This window comes from Mugil cephalus, chromosome 8 (assembly GCF_022458985.1).
Source record: "Mugil cephalus isolate CIBA_MC_2020 chromosome 8, CIBA_Mcephalus_1.1, whole genome shotgun sequence".
Lineage (NCBI taxonomy): Eukaryota > Metazoa > Chordata > Actinopteri > Mugiliformes > Mugilidae > Mugil > Mugil cephalus.
Window position 1 is genome coordinate 8489114 of NC_061777.1, and position 20537 is coordinate 8509650.

At 40.5% G+C, this 20537-nt stretch overlaps 3 protein-coding genes across 4 annotated transcripts; 1 reads left to right on the forward strand and 2 right to left on the reverse strand.

Moving 5' to 3' along the window:
• Positions 1-465: 465 nt before the first annotated feature.
• mrps36 (mitochondrial ribosomal protein S36) lies at positions 466-2694 on the forward strand. 2 transcript variants are annotated; one of them, XM_047591416.1, is made up of 5 exons: positions 466-754; positions 859-990; positions 1742-1787; positions 1898-2097; positions 2552-2694. In XM_047591416.1, the coding sequence occupies exons 2-5, from the start codon at positions 937-939 to the stop codon at positions 2567-2569; spliced, it is 318 nt and encodes a 105-aa protein (XP_047447372.1). In that variant the 5' UTR covers positions 466-754; positions 859-936; the 3' UTR covers positions 2570-2694. The 2 variants fall into 2 exon arrangements, with proteins under 2 accessions (XP_047447372.1, XP_047447370.1); XM_047591414.1 differs by having other exon boundaries at positions 477-754; positions 1742-1805.
• A 409-nt stretch (positions 2695-3103) lies between these two features.
• On the reverse strand, positions 3104-6034 carry LOC125011905 (pyridoxal (pyridoxine, vitamin B6) phosphatase). The gene is made up of 2 exons (XM_047591413.1): positions 5246-6034; positions 3104-4183 (listed from the first exon to the last, which is right to left on the reverse strand). The coding sequence occupies exons 1-2, from the start codon at positions 5841-5843 to the stop codon at positions 3837-3839; spliced, it is 945 nt and encodes a 314-aa protein (XP_047447369.1). The 5' UTR covers positions 5844-6034; the 3' UTR covers positions 3104-3836.
• A 151-nt stretch (positions 6035-6185) lies between these two features.
• spef2 (sperm flagellar 2) lies at positions 6186-20518 on the reverse strand. Its single transcript, XM_047591417.1, has 37 exons — positions 20337-20518; positions 19649-19751; positions 19298-19550; positions 18919-19089; positions 18512-18664; positions 18313-18398; positions 17947-18160; positions 17589-17777; positions 16258-16445; positions 15445-15616; positions 15031-15253; positions 14555-14857; positions 14374-14414; positions 14116-14219; positions 13569-13816; positions 13394-13454; positions 13149-13282; positions 12856-13020; positions 12520-12653; positions 12122-12249; positions 11572-11710; positions 11331-11468; positions 11026-11171; positions 10806-10866; positions 10583-10642; positions 10360-10498; positions 10127-10252; positions 9882-10020; positions 9580-9661; positions 9331-9487; positions 9131-9237; positions 8834-9016; positions 8660-8752; positions 8196-8369; positions 7853-8035; positions 7498-7620; positions 6186-7311 (listed from the first exon to the last, which is right to left on the reverse strand). Exons 1-37 carry the CDS (start codon positions 20392-20394, stop codon positions 7258-7260), a joined length of 5232 nt encoding a protein of 1743 aa, XP_047447373.1. The 5' UTR covers positions 20395-20518; the 3' UTR covers positions 6186-7257.
• Positions 20519-20537: the final 19 nt, after the last annotated feature.

The following is a 20537-nucleotide window of genomic DNA, read 5'->3' on the forward strand; positions in this document are numbered from 1 at the left end:
CCACAAGTACAGGTACAGAGCAACAAAATACAGTTTAACTTCTAACCAGAAGTGTAATAAGTAGCAAGTGAATGTAACATAAATAGTGTGGTATATAAGCAGTATGGCAGAGGTTGTTTTTTATAGCATATGGACAATATTTACAAATGAAAACCTATCTACAGACCACACATACAGGTAAGTGAGCTAAATATACACAATAGTTGATTGAGGTCCTATGAAAATATTATACAAATGGTCTTGTGCGTTTGCACTACTCATCACTAAGTTTGTGTATTTATTTTTGTATATATTTATTCCAATTTTTACTATACTTTCCTCTTTTTTTGGTTTTGTTTTTAACCGAGCTTTTCCATTCAGTCTTGTGTGGTTGTTGCCTTCTCTGTGCAGTTTTCTGAATCTGAATAGTTTTATCCTGCAGAGGGCGATGATGAGTCCAGAAGCGTCAGCACCGTCAAACATCCACAAGGACGATGAAGAAGTGAAACTAAAGATAGGGCATAATATTTGCCCAGCTCAGTGGCCTTGTATTGACGTCCTCCGTTATCACACACGTTATTTTTTGTCTTGTTTTATGAGGAATAAAAGCCGTCGTATCCTCTCCACACCTTTATTTATTTTTATGGATTAAAGTCTATTAGTGCTTTATGTCCTTTTTGACAGGAGGCTGACAGGAATATGGCGTGAAGATTTGACCTAACTGGACAGTCACCGACAAGTCAGCTGTCGGCTGTTTACCATTATTTCCAAAGAGGTAAGAAATGCATAGAAGTAAAATGTAATTAGTAAAAACTTAACGGTTTTATTGTCAATTTGCTGTTTTTTACCGCTCTGCTTCGGTGTTTGTTGTCACATCAGCGCCCTCCTGTGGCGTCTTAGCACAACTACAGGGAGACGGTTTTTTTTTATACCCGGAAGTAAAACCGTGAGGTCGTCATGGGGAGCAAAGTCAGCTCCAAAATGGCAGCTCCCACCGCCCGAGTTATCCAGGTAACATTTCTCCCGAAATCTGATTTATTCTGAACATCTGTGTCCTCATCCTCCTCAGATAAAGGTCGTTAATTAAAGCGGTGTTTGTTTCTGTTGCTGTGTTCATTCGGTGTCTTATTTCTTATTAGGTGGCAATTAACCGACGTACCCTTGTTAATGTCCTTGTTGAAGATGTAGAAAAAAACTTTGTCCTGTGTTGCTGTTTACTTAGAAATAGCTATATTCAGAAAACACTTTATTATTCCCCAAGTATTTAGTCATTTTGTCCTGTTTTCTTGCTCGCTCATGGACATGTTTAATCTGAAAACCACCGTGTCTATCTTTGTACCCCGGTAGCCTAGCAAACCTGTAAACAACAATAACTACATAGATTATACTCCTAATCATTTACTCTTTTTTATTGTTTTAAGTTAGTTGAAGGGATAGTCATCCAAAACCCAGAAATACAGCTTTTTAATTAGTGTTTTGTCTCCTCCATTCATGTGATTTTACCTAATTAATGACGAAATATATTAGATTTCTGCTGCTCAACTAATGAGTTGATTAACTAATAATTTGTATTTTAAGCTATATTTTGTGTTTGTGATGTTATAATCTGAAGCTAAAGGTTAGTAGGTCACAGATAAATGTTTAACTTAAACCCCACTCACACTGGTTTCAAGGATCTTCCGTTGAGGATAGATATAATGTGCGTTTATTTTTATTTTTTGTTAATTAACTACAGTTGTCTGGTTTGTGTGTTTGTCGTCAGGCTGTGCGACCTCACGCTCCTCTGATCAAGTTCCCAAACAGACAAGGTGTGCCAAGACCCAACGGTAAAAGTGGATTTAGTTCAGTTGAAAACTTTTTTTCTTACACCACTTCATTTTCTGATTCTCTCCTATACCTTCTGTCTTTCCTTTTCCAGTCCAAGAAGCATTGAAGTCATTAGCAGTTAACCATCCACAACACAACGGCCCCAGTTTAGCTTCAGCTGCAGCGGCAGCCAGACCTCATGTACCTTTAGCTCCGATCCCTGGCACGCCGGACACCCTGGCCTCCATTCAGCAACTACCAGCCAGGTACCGCAGGAGGCCGTTGACCGCGGATGAAATGGGCTACATCGAGGTGAGCAGCAGATACAAGAAACTACACGGAAACTTAACATGAATATCTATAGAAACAGATGAATCTGAACTCATCGTGAAGCAGTTAATGGAGTTTTATTAGCAGTCTTTCTTTTATGCAACTAGTCTGATTGGTCAGCTCCTGTTACGTTAGTAGCCACTGACAACAGTTGTTTTAGTTTTTATAAAACTCTGAAATACGACAAAGAAGAGCCACAAAACTCCTTTTTGTGAGTGTAGGTGTTGTGTAGTTGACTGAGTTGAAGATGTATAGAAGCATTTAAACGTTAACTACGACTTCATGGGGATTATAAAACCATGTACTGTTCGTCTTGATGGTATCTTTTCATATTCATAACTATTTATATACCCAGGAGTAAAATATGAAGATAAAATACAATGAAAGTATTTTTTTTCCTGATCTTTTTTTTTTTTGTTTGTTTTCTTTGCTACAGCGTGGAGGACCTGAATGAAGTGCAACCAAAGTCCTTATCTGTTGGAGATCAGTGTGTCTTTACTTCTGTTTCTCAGCACAAGAAAACCCCTAATGCCACAAGACGTGTAGAATAAAATATTAAATCAATCCTGTTAAAATGTACATATGTTTATTTTATTTTTTTTAGACATTAAATCTAAAGCTGTATTTTAAGTTGATCCTGAGGCACATCTTCACCTTGTAACACACACTGCAGGCTCTCGTTTTACTTAACTACAAATATTCCTGACGGCTTTCTTGTTATCATACTTTTAAATTTCACCAGATTGTTTATTTTACGGCCAAACTAGTTTCAGCTTCGACCTGCAGATACTAACACAGCCACACCCAAGCAGGAAGTTCTGATACGTCTCTACATGCAGTAAACTGAATGAGCTCGAAGGTGTTGAGTTTATGTGAACCGCTGGGTTTAAGTTATTAAAAGAATCTTGTATTTTGTTTCTGGTGTTCTTATATATGCTTTGATGTCCACATGCAGACCCAAAAACAAACAGAGCCGAGAGGACGTTCGTACTAACAGGCCTCCACCGTCTTAGCCGTTTATTGTTGCCGACATGCTCTACATGGTAAACATTAACAACATTGAAATATCACAACAGTGCAGTATGAGTGGCCACCATTAATGTGTCACTGGGTTTCTAACAGTTAGTTTCAGTATAAGCCGTTGGTCACTCCGATGAATATTGGCACGAAGTAGCACAGACGTGACAGGAGAAGGCTGCCTCTGCCTGGGCTGAGAATAAGCTCACACCTTGTCAGGGTTCATGTTCTCCTCTAGGAGAAGTGACACTGGGGAGAAAATGGATCTGCGTCAGTTAAATACACATCTGCCTTTTAGCAAAAAAAAAAAAAAAATTAAACAAAGCTCCTAAACACATGAATTCAGAACAATTCATGGCCTTACAAAAATACCCCTGGATGTTCAAATCCCGATATCAATCACCATCTATGGACAACAAAGTGCAGTATATTCATATGTTAATATAAACACTTAGAGCAACAAGGAACTGTCAGGTCACAAATGGGCACAATACTAGCAGAAACAATGAGGTATGCATTGGATTACTCTTGATTACTTTGGCAGGAGAAGATTCTTCCTGCGTGGTCACAACATGAACAGCGCCTCGTTATTTAGGAACATCTCATAATTATGGAATTTTATTTTTCTTGCAAATGCCACATTTCAAATTTTGCACTTGAAATGTAGCAGTAGCAACCCCGGAGACGTGGGGGGGGGGGACTCGTCAGTTGCTCTGTTCGTCCAGTTCCTCAAAAGCCGGTAAGAAATCAGCGATGGTGTCGACCACGTAGTCGGGCACCAGGCTCTGGTTGGTGGTCAGGTCACTATTCCTGTACTCCTGCGCCTCCTCGATCTGAGACACGCCGGTGAGGGTGAGCATGGTGTCGAGGCCGCAGTTGGACCCGAACAGCATGTCTGTCTCCAGGCGGTCTCCGACCATCAGGCACTGGGCGGGATCCACCCCCATGAACTGGCTGGAGATGCACTCGAACATGAAGCGGCTGGGTTTGCCGATCACGGTGGCTTTGCGGCCTGAGGCCACCTCCAGGGCTGCGATGAGGGACCCAGAACCTGTGTGAAAAGACGAGGACGAAGCTACATGACGAGGACTTCAAACGGCTGCAGACATCTTGTTCAGGTGCATCTTTCATTAATACTAAAATTGTTATCTTTACATGCAAAAACGCCTGAGAGGTGACTGGCTGCTCATCTGTTGACATTCACTGTGAAATGTCCATTTACTCCTTGGACAACATGCAGCAACATGACTGTCCACAGATTTGCTGTACAGTTTGTGATTTAAAGAGAAGTCATTGTGCATGTTGCCGTCTAGTCGTTATTTTTGTCGTTATAAATTAGTTGGGGCATTGCTGCAACAACAACAACAATCCATCAAGGCTTCATTTATGCATTGTTATTAATCTTTATAATACTTAGGGAGGAAACTATTGGAAATAAATCACCCATAATGCACTGCAAAAACATGTTGCACTTTATGTATGTCATCAAACCGACACAAGCCTTGTAGCAGGTTACTGCAAAGGCCACTGTACTGTGTAGTTTGCTGTTCGCACTGGACACACGGGGCCTGTTTAGGGTGGTGGGGTAGATCAACAATGCACAGAAAGCTGGAAGAACAGAAATGTGTAGGGGCCCCTGTGCAGCAAAGGGTGAGCCCCGAAATAAATGCACTGGAATGCAGCTGGAATTTCCACTTCAAACTCTTTTGTCATTTTACACCATTGTAGTTCTCTGCAAACTTTCCCAGCAGATCTCTGCATGTCATACAAGCCACTAGATCAAAAGATGAGGGCTACGTTTACTTCTGCAAACAGAGTTAAAAAAGTTGTACTAAATTATGAACAGATTTAGTGTGACGTCAGTATTAGATATGAAGTGGTGAGGACGGGCCTACAGTCATCCCAAACTGAGGATCTACTTTGTCTCCCTGAGCTCCTACAGTGGAGGGGCTTTCAGTATTTTATCCACTAGACTAATATCCAAAAAGCTAATTTGTCTTGGAAATGTTTGAGCAGCTGTGTTATGAGCAGTGCTGTGATGAATTAAGTCTCATTTATAGGAGTCAAGCTCCAATAAACTGAGCAGCAGCCATCACCACCACCACCACCATACCTGGCAGTATCCTTCCGCTGGACAGTGGGTGCCAGGGGTCGGTGTCCGTAGCCAGGAACAAGCAGTCCGGGTCCCTCAGGTAGCACGAGGCTTTGGCCAGTTTGAGAAAAGTCAGTTTATCGTCGTGTCCCACCAGCACCGCCTTCACGTCTGCAGCCAGGGCGCAGTCGTAGATGGTGGCGTCCGGGTCGTCCGCCTCCTCCACGCACTGGATGCCCGCCTCCTGCAGCTCCGTGCGCAGCCCCGGGCAGCCGATGACGAACACCTGGCCGCAGACCTTGACCACGTCCCTCAGGTAGAGAGCCGAGCAGTAGGACGAGCTGAAGATCTGCTCCAGCATCACGTCGGTGAAGCCCAGTCGGTAGAACTTGTGCACGTAATTCTCGCGCGGCCTGGTGCTGTTGTTGGTGACGAACACCACGTTTTTGCCCTGACGGATCAGCGCGTTCACCACCTTCGCCGCGCCGGTTATCGCCTTCTCCCCGTGCCATATGACCCCGTCGCAGTCGAAGAGGAAGAAGTCCTTCGCCTCGAGCAGGCTCCTAATCTGCGGACCTCGAATTTTCTGGCAGCCTTTGAAGCCGAAGGCGCCCGCCATTCCGGCTTTTTCCTCCGTTTCCTCCGTGTTTCACCTGCTAGTGGTTCCCCATGTCAGGAGCTGGCGCATAATGTGGCGGAGACAGCGGGAGAAAACACACGAAAATAAAAATCAATTTGAGGGAAATCACATTGCGGAGTCCTTGGTGCGGTTACATACACTGGCAAGCAGTGTGGTATAAACATTGACGCTTAGCCACGCCCCCCGCTGTCAGGACTGACCAATGGAGTCGCAGCACATCAGCCAATCGGGGTCGACGGAGTCACGGGTCTTTAAACGCAACATCCTCTAAAAAATAAAACTGTTGATGGACAGTGACAAATATGACATTTTTAAAATACGGACAGTTTTAAATTTCAATTTATTTTATTTATTTCAGTAAAAATCACGGTAAACAGGCTGCATTACAAAATCCTCAGTGAAAATACAAAACCAGTTATACAGGAACACATGTTTAATATTAAACTTATCTATATAACATGCACATTGGTCTGAGTTGTAGACAGCAGACTATACAGAATGGCTGACATAACTTGTAAGACATTGCAACTGATGCTGATCTGTGCCAAAGAGTGCAACATAAAAACAATCCAAAAGAAAATGAATTAATTATTGTAATTATTCTGACCCTCACCTGCTATACTCATGCCTTTGCACTGAATCAAGGTGTTGAAAGTGTAAATATGTTTGAATGACATAAAATAATAATTTCAGACACAAGAGACAATAATTCAAAGAAATATTTACATAGGAGACAACAGCAGCATATCGTTAGCCTAATAGCATAATGGCCTAAGTCATTTTTTGGCGAAATTGTGATATCTAATTAACTTAACTCTCATATCACTGCTGCATTATTCCTTATGTCCTCGGCCAATCAGGACGCTTTTTAGAGTCCAAAATCTTATGTGTAATTTTTACTACTGTGCAGGGACCCTCCGCCACTTTACATTTATACGTGTGCGTACTACCCAAAAAAGAGAAGCCATATTATTCAACAACCTTTCCAACAATACATGATGAGCTCACCTTCTGCTTTATCATACCGCCATACCTTTGCTGGGAGCATTCGTTGGGATAAAGTTTGTCTATTGCCCAATAAGTTTTGTTTAACCAGAGAGATGTCCTTCAAAATGATCCATTGATTTTACCCTATTAATCTTTATACACAAAGGCTGAGAAGACACTTTGATCTCAGGGAAACACTGAATCACTTATTTTGGTCTTGTGAGCAAACGAAACTTCTCTGTTCTTGCTAAAAAATGGTGTTTATTCTCGTTTGCCGAATACAAGTTAGGCAGTCATGCTATTAGGCTAATGATATTCAGTATGCTGGACTGACGAGCTGTTCAGGGTGTACTGTACCTCTTACCCAGATATACTGTATTTTATCTTATTTTTTAGGAAACTAAAGTCAAAGTGACTCTTCATCTTCATCCTGGTCCACCAGTAGCAACCTGTGAACGTTCTGAGAGACAGAGAGGGACATTTTAGGGATTAAAAAACAAGAATGAAAGTTGTTGTTAATGGCAATATTAACGCACATGCTGTTAGACAGTGAACACAAGTGATTAATCACAACAGCAGAGAACTGATGGAGCGCAATTTCACATTCAACAAATGAAAACAGAAATGCATCTACATAGAAACTTACTACAAGCTGGTAGTGTGTTGATGTCTCCATCAGCCCCTGGATGAAAGGATGCTCAGAGAGGATGGAGAAGGGGATGCAGTCTTCAGGCTTGTATCCCAGCTCTCTAAATATCTGCTCCAGGTGCTACAAACCAGCACAGACAGACAATAAACAAAGGACAGAGTTATCCTCTGAACAATAATACTATCACGATACCCAGACTCACACCACATCGGTGTAATACTTGTTTTTCAAGAGCAATCCTCCTATTGGAGTTTGTCACTGTTCATGATATTCAGGAATGTTATTATGTCTATTTGGCCTCTACCACTTCAACTTAATTTATATATAACTTTGGTTATAACTATCGTAGTACCTCAGTGTGCTCCTCCAGACTCAGGCAGGCAGGACGAAGGGGACACTTGTCTTTCATCTTGGGGATCTTGTGGCAGATGACGGCAAGAATTGCAGGAATTGACACTTCCTGCTCGTGTTCCTTGGAGTTGCCATCCTGTTCTAAGGAGGAGAGCTCAGGGTCCTCTTCTATACTGGGCATGGACTGAATACACCACACACAGGTTGAGGACAAGGACACAACGATAACACTAGTTTTTGAACATGTTTCACTCCAAAAAAGCTAGATTAGTGCTAGATTTCTGACAGATGTTAGAAAGGAGAAGACAAAGTGCTTTTGCAGTGGATTTAATTCCCGTACTGACCTTAACAAGATGCTCTAGCGAGGTGAGCTTGAGATGTTGTCCCTGCTGCACACTAAGAGCTCTGATGAAACCCTGTTTGGGGTTTGGGTCGGCTGCAAAGTACTGCAGCATGGACACGTAATCCAGTTGGGGGGTAGCGAAGGAGCGGTGGTCTGCAAACAACTGGAAAAAGAACTGAGAGCAAAGAGAACAGAGATGAATGTTACAGTTTATTTATTTATAATTTTCTGTTTAGTTCATTCGAACTATAAACAAAAGACTAAATAAATAGATATAATCCCATTCCAGTTTGTGTTTATTATACATCTAATGTTGCTGAATTCTTGTAAAGTTTAGTAATTATCTATAGATCTTTGGTGTCTTTTTGTTTATGCCTTTTTGTTGTTCGTGTAACTTAAGAAGCAGAACGTTTTGTTTCAGGAGCTGAATTGGATCAAGTTGTCAGACATTTTTCAGGAAGTTACCTTGCGCAGGTTAGCTAGACGGTCATAAGGTGCAGGCTCAGAGGGGTCCTCAGGAACAGCCAGGATACTCTCACTGGAAAACCACAACTCTGTCTTTTGACAAAAATGGCATCAAAGCATGTTAACCTGTTAGGACAGACAGACTCCAGAGTAAAATGTGGGTTATGGACTAACCTGTAGGTATTGTTCCTCGTTTATATAGCCCTTAGCACCAGTGTCCGCTGCCTTGAAACCTTGTAGCACATCCAGCAGCTGTGTTATTGAGGGAAATGGCCAAGGGAGAGCAGCACTGAGCAGAAACCTACGCCAGTCAATGAGGTCGCACTCATCCACGAACAAAGACACAATCTCCATCAACTGGGGATACGACAGAGAGAAATGATGCCGATGACAAACATGTGCGGCAAGTGACTGTTTAGTTTACGTAAGCAGTTGACCATCATGGTGCAGGAATGTTTTGGATTGATCTACCTGTGTATCACTGCTGGCCATCCAGGCCTCTGGCAGAGTGTCTCTGCCCGTTTTAACAGAAGTGATATTTTTGAGCACACTGGAAAACTCAAAACTGCACATGAGACCTGAAAGTCGCACAGAAAGGAGTGAATGATGGATGGAGTATTGAATAAGAGGATTATAAGAACTACACCACAATTTGTCTTCCTTTTATGCACCTGATGGAGCAATGTGGAACAGCTGATGGCGAAGTGACTCTAGCTGAGTGATGGTTGGGGTGGATCCTTTGGGTTTCTCTAGTGAGGGTGCTCTGGGAGGCGGAGGTGGGATGGCCTCCATGAGGCAGTCTCCGTTTATATAGAAGTCAGTACCTTCCTGGAGATGACAATATGGAAAATGTTGTCCCATATCTAACTCTGGAAAATGAATTACATTTCAAAATCCACCTATTTGAAATCATTACAAACCAACACCAGCTGGTTCTGCAGTTTAGTGCCTCTCTGTATGTGGTGGCAAACAATTTGTAAAACCACTTGTAACTGGTCAATGCTAGAGAAAATGAGAGAGAAACAGATCAAATGTTAAATATGTATCTACTAGCTCATTCTGAAACCCACAAATCAGTTAATAGTCTTACATTCCCAAATAACAATTACAGATTTGTTTAAAGATGAATACCACAGTGAAGTGCTATTTATTGTACATTTACAAGTCCTACTACATGCACATATAGCCCCATCAGACCATACATAGCCACACTGTACCATACCTCCTCATTTCAGCAAGATGCCGTTCCTGGGAGCACTCCTCCATACTGCTGAAGGTCTGTTCTGCTCTGCTTTGCAGGGACTGCAGCATTGCAACACCATGACATTTCACCAAAGCAATCTGTTCCTTAGCTCTACTCTCTGAGAAACATGCACACAAACAGGAACAAAACCATATATATATATACACATCTGCATGTACGGTAATCAGTATCAGGTTTTACACCTTGATCATTTACATACATACCCTCATGTTTCAGAGCAGCTATATATTCCTCGTGTATTCTTTTCATAATCTGTTGTTCACAAATCTTCTCCAAGTTTTTGTCCTCAACTGGTGCAGGGCTGGGTACTGGATCTGGGGACGGTGGACCTGAGGACAAAAAAAAAGCAAAATGGGAAGAAGAATGTTAGAGTAGAAAAAGACCAACTAGAACAAACTGTATAAAACATGGCACCTTTATGTCTACAAAGACATGCCTTTCTGTTTTTTTGATGAAGGCTTTTCTTTTTTCGTTTTGGCTGCGCTTGAAGGGGCCTTCTTTTTCTCATTTTTCTCATTCTCTTCTACTGCCTCCTTCTTCTCTTTCGCCTCACACTGGCGGACTTCTGTTAACACCTACACAAATGTACAGTATAACCCATAGTCAGCAGTAAAAAAATGCCACTATATAAACTCTCATGTAGATACACAAGGTATTACCAGTTTGCTGATGGTTGTCAGTGTCTCCTCGTAGTCAGAGATCAGTTTCTCATACGGTGGCTACAGAGCACAGAGAATAACATTACAATACGAATAAATCCATAATGCACACAGTCTATTGTAATATCAATACAGACTACATACAAATTAGTTACAGACTTTGAGAAAATCTAAACGAATCAAACAAAGATATACAAGAAAAGATAAGAAATCTGATCTTAACAGGTTCTTTCCCATCCAGATCTCCTGTCTTGGAGGCCCTTCGTGAGGAGGCAGGACGCCTGCTGACGGCAGAGGAGGAAATTAGTTAGGAAGTATGTGGGTGAAAATTAAACAGACTGCTAGTGAGTGACTACTACTTTATGCATCAACCTTTATACTCATACACTCATTATATTGTCTTTTGTTAATATGATTAGTGCTATTAATAGTGTATTACTTACCTGTCCTGGTGATCTGTACTTCCTGGGGCGCCGAGTAAAGGGATACTGACAAATTTGGAGGGTAGTTGCGGTGGCGTCTGACTGTGCATGTTCAAATAGTACAACTTGAGAAAACAGAGTGTCTCCCAGAAACGGGCCATTTCCACCTACAACAATAACAATCCAAGACTATAAGTGACAGCATAGATATGCAGGAGATGAAAGTATTTATATGCTACAAACAAACTGAAATAGTTAAAATAACAAGCTTGAAGCGCTCAAAAAACATTAATCCAAACTGTTCTCCAGACAAACTGCAAAGCTACCTGCATGAGTGTAGAGTGGTGATTGACGAGGACAGAAGTGTTGTCCTCCAACCAGCCATTACTCATTAAAGCGGTCCTCTCCTGCTCATCCTCCACTTTACGTTCCTCAGTAATGTCGCACAAATGTTCACGCAGTTCCTGTCACAACCACTCCAATATATTTTATATTTTCATTTTTGAGACAGTTAAGAGAGTTTTTATTTTCAGGAATAGTTTAAGTATTATTACAAATTGTTCTTACATCCAGTCTTAGATGTAGCTCTGCCTTGGTATCCTCATCTTCTCTCATGTCATCAGGTATGCTGTTGAAGTCCTTCTGCCACCGAGACACAAACTCCTGCTTCAAGTCTGGACGTCCCAAGTAATGTTTATATCCCTCTCTACAGACACCAACAACCAGGTATGTATTAATAAATGTTAAATTTGTAATAAGATCATTTTCAATTAGTCTGCAATTAGTCCATTATTAGTCCAGTAATTCAAGGATCTAATGTTATGAACACATTCTATTATAGTCAAATTTAATAATAAACATGACAACCTTTAACTAATAGGTAACTAACATTTATGCTGAGTCTGCAGCTGCAAACATATATTAAAAACTTAGATCTATAAGGATAATAAGGATCAACTGATCCACCGCGACCCATGCTGCTAGATTTACAGAGCATACTGTAAATGTGTTGCTATCTTTATATGTCATGCAAAGACAGGGGCAGGAACATGCACATTACCACTTGCACGTGTATTTACAATAAACCATGTGCTACCTAAAAGGCCTGGTAGAATACCTGATATTGAAGAGGTACTGAAAAATAAGAGTACGCTGTGAGCGCAGCTGCTGCATCACTGTCTTTACATTGCTCACGTAGGAATCACACACCGTGTCCCAATGTGAGCACAGGAACTCTGGGATCTCCTTGAGATTGGTAGAGAGGGGAGCAAATGAGCAAATCAGTGAGAGTGGTACAATACCCGACAATAAAATACAGATGAAGATATAGTGTAATGTAAATCTGAAAGCAACATTAAAACATGTAAGAGGTCACCTTCTACTAACCCCAAGCTTGTGCATTTGAATCCCATGTCGTACATACAGAAATGAGCAAAATTCTTTTTTCAGGACAGAAATAGGTTAGAAGTGCAACAGTAATAAGAAAAATAAATCTAAATAGAAGTTGTATCATACTGGAGGAAGGGGTTCATCCACATAGATGCAGCTGGGCGAGTCTGGACTGGAAGAGGCAGACTCAGGTGGATTCTTACCACCTCCTAGAGAGTCCTCGTTGGTCAGTGACGCAGGAGACACATTAGTAGAGTTCTCTATTTAGTAGCAAGAAAAAAAACAGAGAAATAATCACTGCAGCAAATTAAAACAAATGGTATCATGTATCAGTCAAACATGCTGACAGAACATTGTGTTCATGAGCAGGGCATAGAAGTAATTAATCCCTTCTTTCTAGGTGGAAATGCATTTGTGACCAGAACTGACTTTAAAACAACAATTTCGTAATGATCAAGTCACCTCCAGAAGAATGTGTGTTTTCCTCCTTTGGACTAGAGTGGCACTCTGTAAGACCGGGGTCTTCATCACCAAGTGCTGGAAGCTGGTCAGCAGGCGGAGGTGAGGTTGATAACTCTGGAGTTTTCCCACTGTCAATCACTACGTCTTCAAAGGGACTGGCGAGAGCTGATGAAGGAATGTGTAGTAATATTGTAAAGTGTGGAGTGTGTGATAAAAATTAAAAACTTATTTTAACCAAATATTCAGGACAAGTCCGCTACCATTTGCTCAGTGCTAAAATGACAACCAGTTACCTTGCTGCATGGCAGACTCCACTCTTCTGTAAAGCTCCCCGTCGTCCACATCTGCATCGACACGGACCAGAATATTTTGCTTTGCACCAAACCACCTCTCTAACTCTGGCCAGGCATCCTGAAAAGCTGTGATCCTTGAGAGGGGACATCATGTTACACACTTATCGCCATGTCGTGCAGTAGAATTACCATTTTCATTTTACCTTCCCATTTGATTGCTATGTTTATTTATTTATTTTTTTTACCTGTGTGGGATCTGTGCCCAATACAAGGTCTTGTCTGTGGGTTGTGAGGCTGCAGAACTATCTGGACGTGGATCAGGTTTGGAGGAAAGACAACGACGTGAACATAAAATAATATTTAAAGTAACTTAAAAAATTAAAAATTAATTAAAATTAGGCTTCCATCGGTGTGACGTACCGATGTGACTGAGTGCCCGTCTGACTACACACTCATCAGGGATGTCAAGCAGCAGAGCCAAATCCAGCACAGGTGCGGGTGGTGGTGTAGGTTTAGGTGGATTAGGATCAACAACAAGGTTTGTCTTGCTGTTTACAACTTCCTCCCCTAAGTCTACAGACCCACCGAGGGCTTTCTCTAGCAGGAAGGCATGAGTGATGTCCAGTGGAAAGCCGTCCAGGATCCACCCTGACTGAGCTGGAACGCGACTGGTGAAGACACAACAAATATATACTTCACTGAAAGTGAAGCTGTTTATTTTTCCACACTGCATACAGAGTTTATTTGTCTCACATATTTTAAGTGACAGTAATTAGATGTGTGTGTGAAGGTTCCTGTCATCTAGGTCATCATGTGTTCAAACCTGAAACAAGGACATCTGGACTTGTAGAGTTTCTTGAACTTAACATGTAACTCTGCAAGTCCAGTTGCCGCTGGTAATATAATTACATCAGTAAAAGTAATATAAAATACGATATCTTTACCCTTATATAGATTATATTCTCACCTGATTGCCTCTACTATAATGTCCACTAGCAGCTCATTAGGGATGGGGTTCCCATTCCTCATCTCTTTGTCTGCAGCTTCTCCCTGTACGGCGCGTGTTGACAGCTGGATAAGGGACATATGTACTGTAAGTGACAAAAAAGCTTTCATGCCAAATAGTCACAAAACAATTTAAAATGTTTATCACTTAACATTACAATTTCATGTAATTCTTCCAAAACACATTATTTTCTCAGCAGGTTTTACAGGTTCCACTTACTGTTGCATTGCTGTCTTTATTTTCTTCTTGGGTATCATAATCTGAAAGTAATATTGACATCAAATGCATATATCACATGAAACTAGTAGATGTGTAATATATTCTTTTTTTTTTATTGTTTTTGTTTTATATTAAACGCAAGAAACATGATAATACCACCCTACTGGCTTCAGTAACCCACCAGATTTCAGTGATGCGGAGGATGTGACCAGTTGCTCATTTTCTTTACCTCCCAGCTGCTCTGGGACCTGTACATTTTGCACCCCGCCAAAAAATTTGTTTTGAACAGTGAAATATCTGGCATCATTGAGGAGAGATTTTATAAAAAGAAAAAAAAATAATAATAAAAAAATTGGATTCGATAAAAAGTATGAACCGTACAGTACACTGGTGCACTGTATCTGACTAACCTTCTCTCCGACCTTGTAAGCATGCAGTGCCTCCTCGATCAGTGCGTCGGCCGATAAGACACAGAAGCCGTGTGCTGAAGCAGAAAACAATACGCAGAGACAAATAATCCATATAACCTTATTCAACGTCCCCTTTCATATATAACTTTAATGTAATGAAACTAATTCATAATTTTAAGTGGAGAATAATTACGTAATGTGACATTGTGCTTGTGTGTATGCTTGCATCTGTGTTTGCATTGCATGCCTTCAGCAATCTTGGCCAGGCAGCTGGTCTTGCCAGAGCAAATCTTGCCCAGGACACAGGCCTTGATGGCAAAGTGAGGAAGTAAAGGTGGAGACGGTTCCGAGCAGGGTGGGTGAACAATGTTCCTCAGGCGCTGGACAACATGTCCAAGTGTGTCGTTGTTAGTTGGGAGTAGTTTTGTCCCCTCTGCTTCCTCTGGCCATGCCCACTCACCTACTACATTCTGACAAAAATAATGAGTGGCAAGACATTCAGGAGCTTCAGCATTCAGATCGTTTAGAGTTTCAGAAACTTTTTCAGTGTCATGAAATCTAACATAGTGTAGTATCAAAGGTTATTCATTCAACAAAGACAATCTACATGCACATGCATGCCGTGATTTAAAAACACACTCCTCTGATGTTTGAAACTCACACTGTATTCATCATAGTCCTGTGTGTCGAGTATCTCCTGCTTCTTAAGCTCTACGGGATCTAATGGAGTGGCCAAATCAAACTCTGGCTGGTGGCCCTTTATCGGCTCATAGAGAGGCAGACCACACAACAGCAATTCCTTCCACTCTCTCGTCATCTTCTCTGGAATCAAACTGGACATGACAGAAAAAATGACAGGAGATAAAACTAGACTTGATACCATACATCTACTTCATTTATAATTCTAGTAGAAAAACTAATCGTAAAATACATAACTTTTTATTTCCTTTATTTTACTTTATTTGGTCAGAGCCGCTAATCGTGGATCTAAGGTGAATACTGAGCAGGGCTGTGTGGGCGGTGTATATCGAATGTGGATATGATGCATTTGATCATGAGAAGAAGCAGACATGATATTGACATTTCCTGATTTTATTCGCCTGCTGGTCAGTTGTACAAGAACGTTTGCAATATTGGTTATTTTTCACAGGTTCTTACTCACATCAGATCAGAACACTACACCATTTATAGAAATATAGAAACATATAGAAATGAACCTGGCTCTTAACGCTCGGCCTCCGAGTGTAATTATTTTAAATATTTTGCCATTTAAATGTGAACAGTGATCAAAAATGAATAGAAATGAACAATAAAATGAAATAGCAGGCGATGTGACTTTTTACCTTCAGTCACAGCTTTCAAATCATGAACTTATTCAAGTAGAACTAGTACTCACAGCATGTTCTGATCATAATACCACTAAAAAACAGTATAACGCTTTTCAGAACTTTCACAAAGCAACCATGTTACGTACTTCCCAGTGAGCAGTCGATATTCTCCAACTTTTGTTGCCAAATCCACTATCTGCTCCAAAATGCCCCTGCAGCTCTTTAAGTGCTCCTTTTGTTGAATCTGAGTTCGCTCAGAAGCAATCCGGTTACAGTGTCCAAGTTCCTGTCTGATCCTTTCTTCACAGTCCAACTTAACCTGCTGAGCCAAAATCTAGACCAGGCCCCAGTCAGAAAGATGGAATGAATGGAGAAGGCATGACACACTGTAAATGCACCTGTTTTGGGAGAAGACCTCACTTAAAAGAAAGGAGGATTTTAATCACGTTTGTGCACGATTGATGGTATCAGAAGGATATGAAATAATGAATCTGTGTAATGATGAATGTGCACTTAACTCCAAAAGATTTTTTTTTTTCAATTTTTTTAATGTAAATATCAAATATCAAATTTGAGACCTACTCCTTGGACATTAAAGTTTATCTGTGGCGTTGCTAACAAATTAAATTAATACCACCATTGTAAAATCACCTACACTTAGGTCCATATATATTTGGACAATGACACAAGTTTTGTTATTTAGCTGTTTACCAAAAAAGTGTTCAAGAGACAGTTGTATACTCAATACGGGCTTAAAGTGTAGACTCTCAGGTGTAATTTGATGATTACATCCAAATTGGAGGAAGAATTTAGAAATTACAGAAAGTCTGTACTTCAACTGGATCTTAGTTGTTTAATTTAAAATGTAATATGGCGGCACAGGGAGTCCAAATCTCACTGTGATTGTGTCACTGTTCAAATATATATGGGCCTGACAGTATCATATTGTATGTTTACAAGATAACTTTCTAGGTTTCTATTTTCCTCTTTCCTCTGTTGTCAAGTCTTGTGAAAAAGCAATACTTTGGTAGTGTATACTAAACCTTATTTAGCTTATTCCTTATTCCTTCCTTATTCCACTCATATTCCACCAGGTGACATGATCAGTCCATTTGTGTGAACCAATTAATTGTTGGGTTTCATATTCTCATGGGATTTGTCAACAGGGATAAAATCCTGAATAACACTGAACTGAGGACTTAAGCCTTTTTATCAACTAGATGAATCATTTATAGTGTTCTGAGTGATCACTGGAAGGAAAACAATAGACATATAGCTGTTTATGCATTGATTTCTACACTTTTAAAAAGTGCAACTGCTTCATTCTTATCATAATACCAAATGCTCTGTTAATACTATGCAAACTACCAAAACTCACCATTTTCTGTCTATGCTCCTCATCACACCACTTATAACATCTCTTACAAAGTCTAATGCAAAGCGAAAACAGAGAGGATTATTCTTCTTCCTATCTCACCGACTCCCTGTGCAGAGCTTCCTGGAAGTCCTTCTCTCGTCGCTGCTGGTACTGCTGCTCTCTGAACAGGCGGTTCTGCCGGATCACCTCCTTCTCCTTACGTATAAGAAGTAGCTGGACTGCCAGACGTTTCTCCTGCTGAGTCTGACGTGTCAAACGTTTCACCAGCTGCTCCTCCCACCGCGCCTCCTGAGGGGGGAACCAGAGATAGCTAATTAGTTTATTGATCTTAGGTTAAATTTAAATCGAAAAAATATTCTTATGGTCTACAAATGTTCATGATAAAACCTCTTTAGTGGGTATTTATTTCTTTTGAAATCATGTATTTTCATATTTCTTTGTATGAAAAAAGTTTTACCTCTCGAGCTTCTTGGGCCTTGAGCTGCTCCACCAAGAATCTGTTGACTCTTTTCTCTCTCCGCTCACGAGATTCAGCACTGTCCTGCAGCCTTTGACGGATCCCCTGAATATACTTACTATTGGATTGTAAAGTCACCTTGGTTCCACTTTCAGAAACTTCACCGCCCTGGTTGATGCTGCCAAGGGGAAAACTGTCAAGGAGGGGCTGATCACTACAAGTCAAAATGTTAAAACCGTATTTCAATTTGCTCTAGAAAGGTGACTATCTGATATGACTACAAAATGATATTAATACAAATATTGAAATATCAGAATACAACATGAATACAATGTTATTTTTAATTAATGTTTCCTTTTCTCTCACCTAGAAGCAGAAGCAAAACCAGAAGAAGTCAATTTCTTCCTATTTGCCTCAAACTGGTCTATTTCTGTTTGGACTGTCTGCATAACCTAAAGGAAAAGAAAAACTGATTATACAAAGGGACCAAGTATCAAAAAGGTTATTATAAAATTCCCTCTGTGGTTAAGTGAATAATCAAAGCATAATTTTTTCTCAATCACACCTGTTCTTCTCGTTCTTTGTGTTGCTGCTGCTGCTGCTGCTGCTGCTGCTGCTGGTGTCTCTCTTTCAGGTTCAGCCGAGAAGTGTAAGGAGGTGGGTTGGGCACATGCACCTGGTTAGTCATGTCATTGTGCATCTGACGACATGCTGATGGCTGAGAGATGCACAGTTCTTTATGTCCAATGCTGTCAGTAATATGAACTTTCCTTTATTTAATTATCAAGCATCAAGTAAGATTTTCCCTTGGGTGTTGTAATGTTACTTAATACATAAAAGGACATACATATCTGACACCAAAAAGAGTAAATTGTTGAAACCCTTAAAATCAGGTCATAAATGTAAACATATTAATATTATAAATAGATGGAGAAAGTAATGCAGTATTCTTCTTTCCATATTCTCCAGTACCTTCTTAATATCCTGGATTCGTTTCTCTCCCTGATCTTTTTTTTGTCTCTTTTGCAGCATTGGATGGGTCACCACAGACCTGCCATTCAAATGCTGGTATTTCTTCGCATAGCGCTGAGAAATGTTGGGAAGCTTCAGATCTGCATCTCTTTTCACCACCTTATGGAGTCGCTGAAATGACAGATGCTTGAAAATGCATGTCTTTATAAATAACAGTGACAGTGAGCTAGTAGTGAAATCGGCAAACATATAAAATGTGTAAATAGTTGGAGAGTCAGTTTATTCCTTATTGGTAAAGATCCAGACTTCTTAACCAGTGATCAAAACATGCTGTTGCCACAAAAAAAGACCTCATGCCATGTCTATTCAGGACCCTTACATCAGAGAAGATGATATGCTCCTTCTTGAGTAGGTTTGCACTGGCTGCAGGCTGCGTGATTTCCATCATTGTGCGACTAATTCCTTCTTTCTTCTTCTTTTCAAGTGAGACATGTAGTTCATAAAGGAGGCATGTGGCCACACCTTGCTTCTCCCGCATCACATCTTGGGCTGTATTTGTAGTGAATGAGATCCCCAGTAACTTGAAAGTAGGTTCCAGACGGGTAAAATTATTCAATTTGGCGACAGAGGTGCTATGGCAAAAAAATGTAAACAATTATTATAAACACTTTAAAATAGCAGGATAATTAAATGACGAAACTAGTTACTAGTAAGACTGGGGGGAACTTACTCTCTCCTCATAAACATACGGAAATCGTCCTGCATCTGGTATTTATGCAGAACCTCGCCAAAGAGGTAACCACTGGAGAAATCTTTGGTAATTGTCATTGGCTCTGTGAAGACAAGTGCACCATCATTCATTCAAGCAAAGACAACACTGTCAACTGTGATCTTGTTTCTAAATGTCGTTTAACCATTTATGAGGGGCAAGGAACCATATATTGTAACTTCAAGACACATTTTAAATCGTGTCAGTGAAGTTTGCAAGCATCTGGTTTTCACTCAGCAATTCTCAAGTCAAATCCTTGTCAAATATGGTCTGCAAGGTCCACCTCTACATGAACACTGAGCATAACTGCTTTATTAGGTCCCAATTTAAGTTAAAAAAAAAAAAAAGTCTTGGGCCCCTTTTCCAAGTATTTCAACGAGTAACGTTAGGGTTAAAGCGGGAGCCATTCAAGTAATTTACGTTATCAAAAATATTTATTATGAAGCTTCTGTCCAAATAAAATGTGGAATGCTAACTTCTACAACCATTGAATCCGAAAACGTATATTAATACGTTGCCTCTGCATTGTTAACGTTGTAAATTAACTTGCGTTTTACTCTCGTATCCCACATCGGATAAATGAATCCCCAGCGTTAGCTTAACTGTGTTAGCATGTAGCTCGCTATTGCTGTAGTTCAGTCACTCTTACCAACAGACTTTGACAGCTGGAGCTCCTGATTCAGCCACCTGCACAATATATCCGACATGGTATTTCTTTAACTTTTAGCTTTTCAGCTCACATAATATACATGTGAATGAAACCAAATCAGCTAACTAATAACGGTCTGAAAAACACACAACGAAGAAAATCCCAACGGAACGGTGCACGGTTTCCATGGTGACGCGTCCA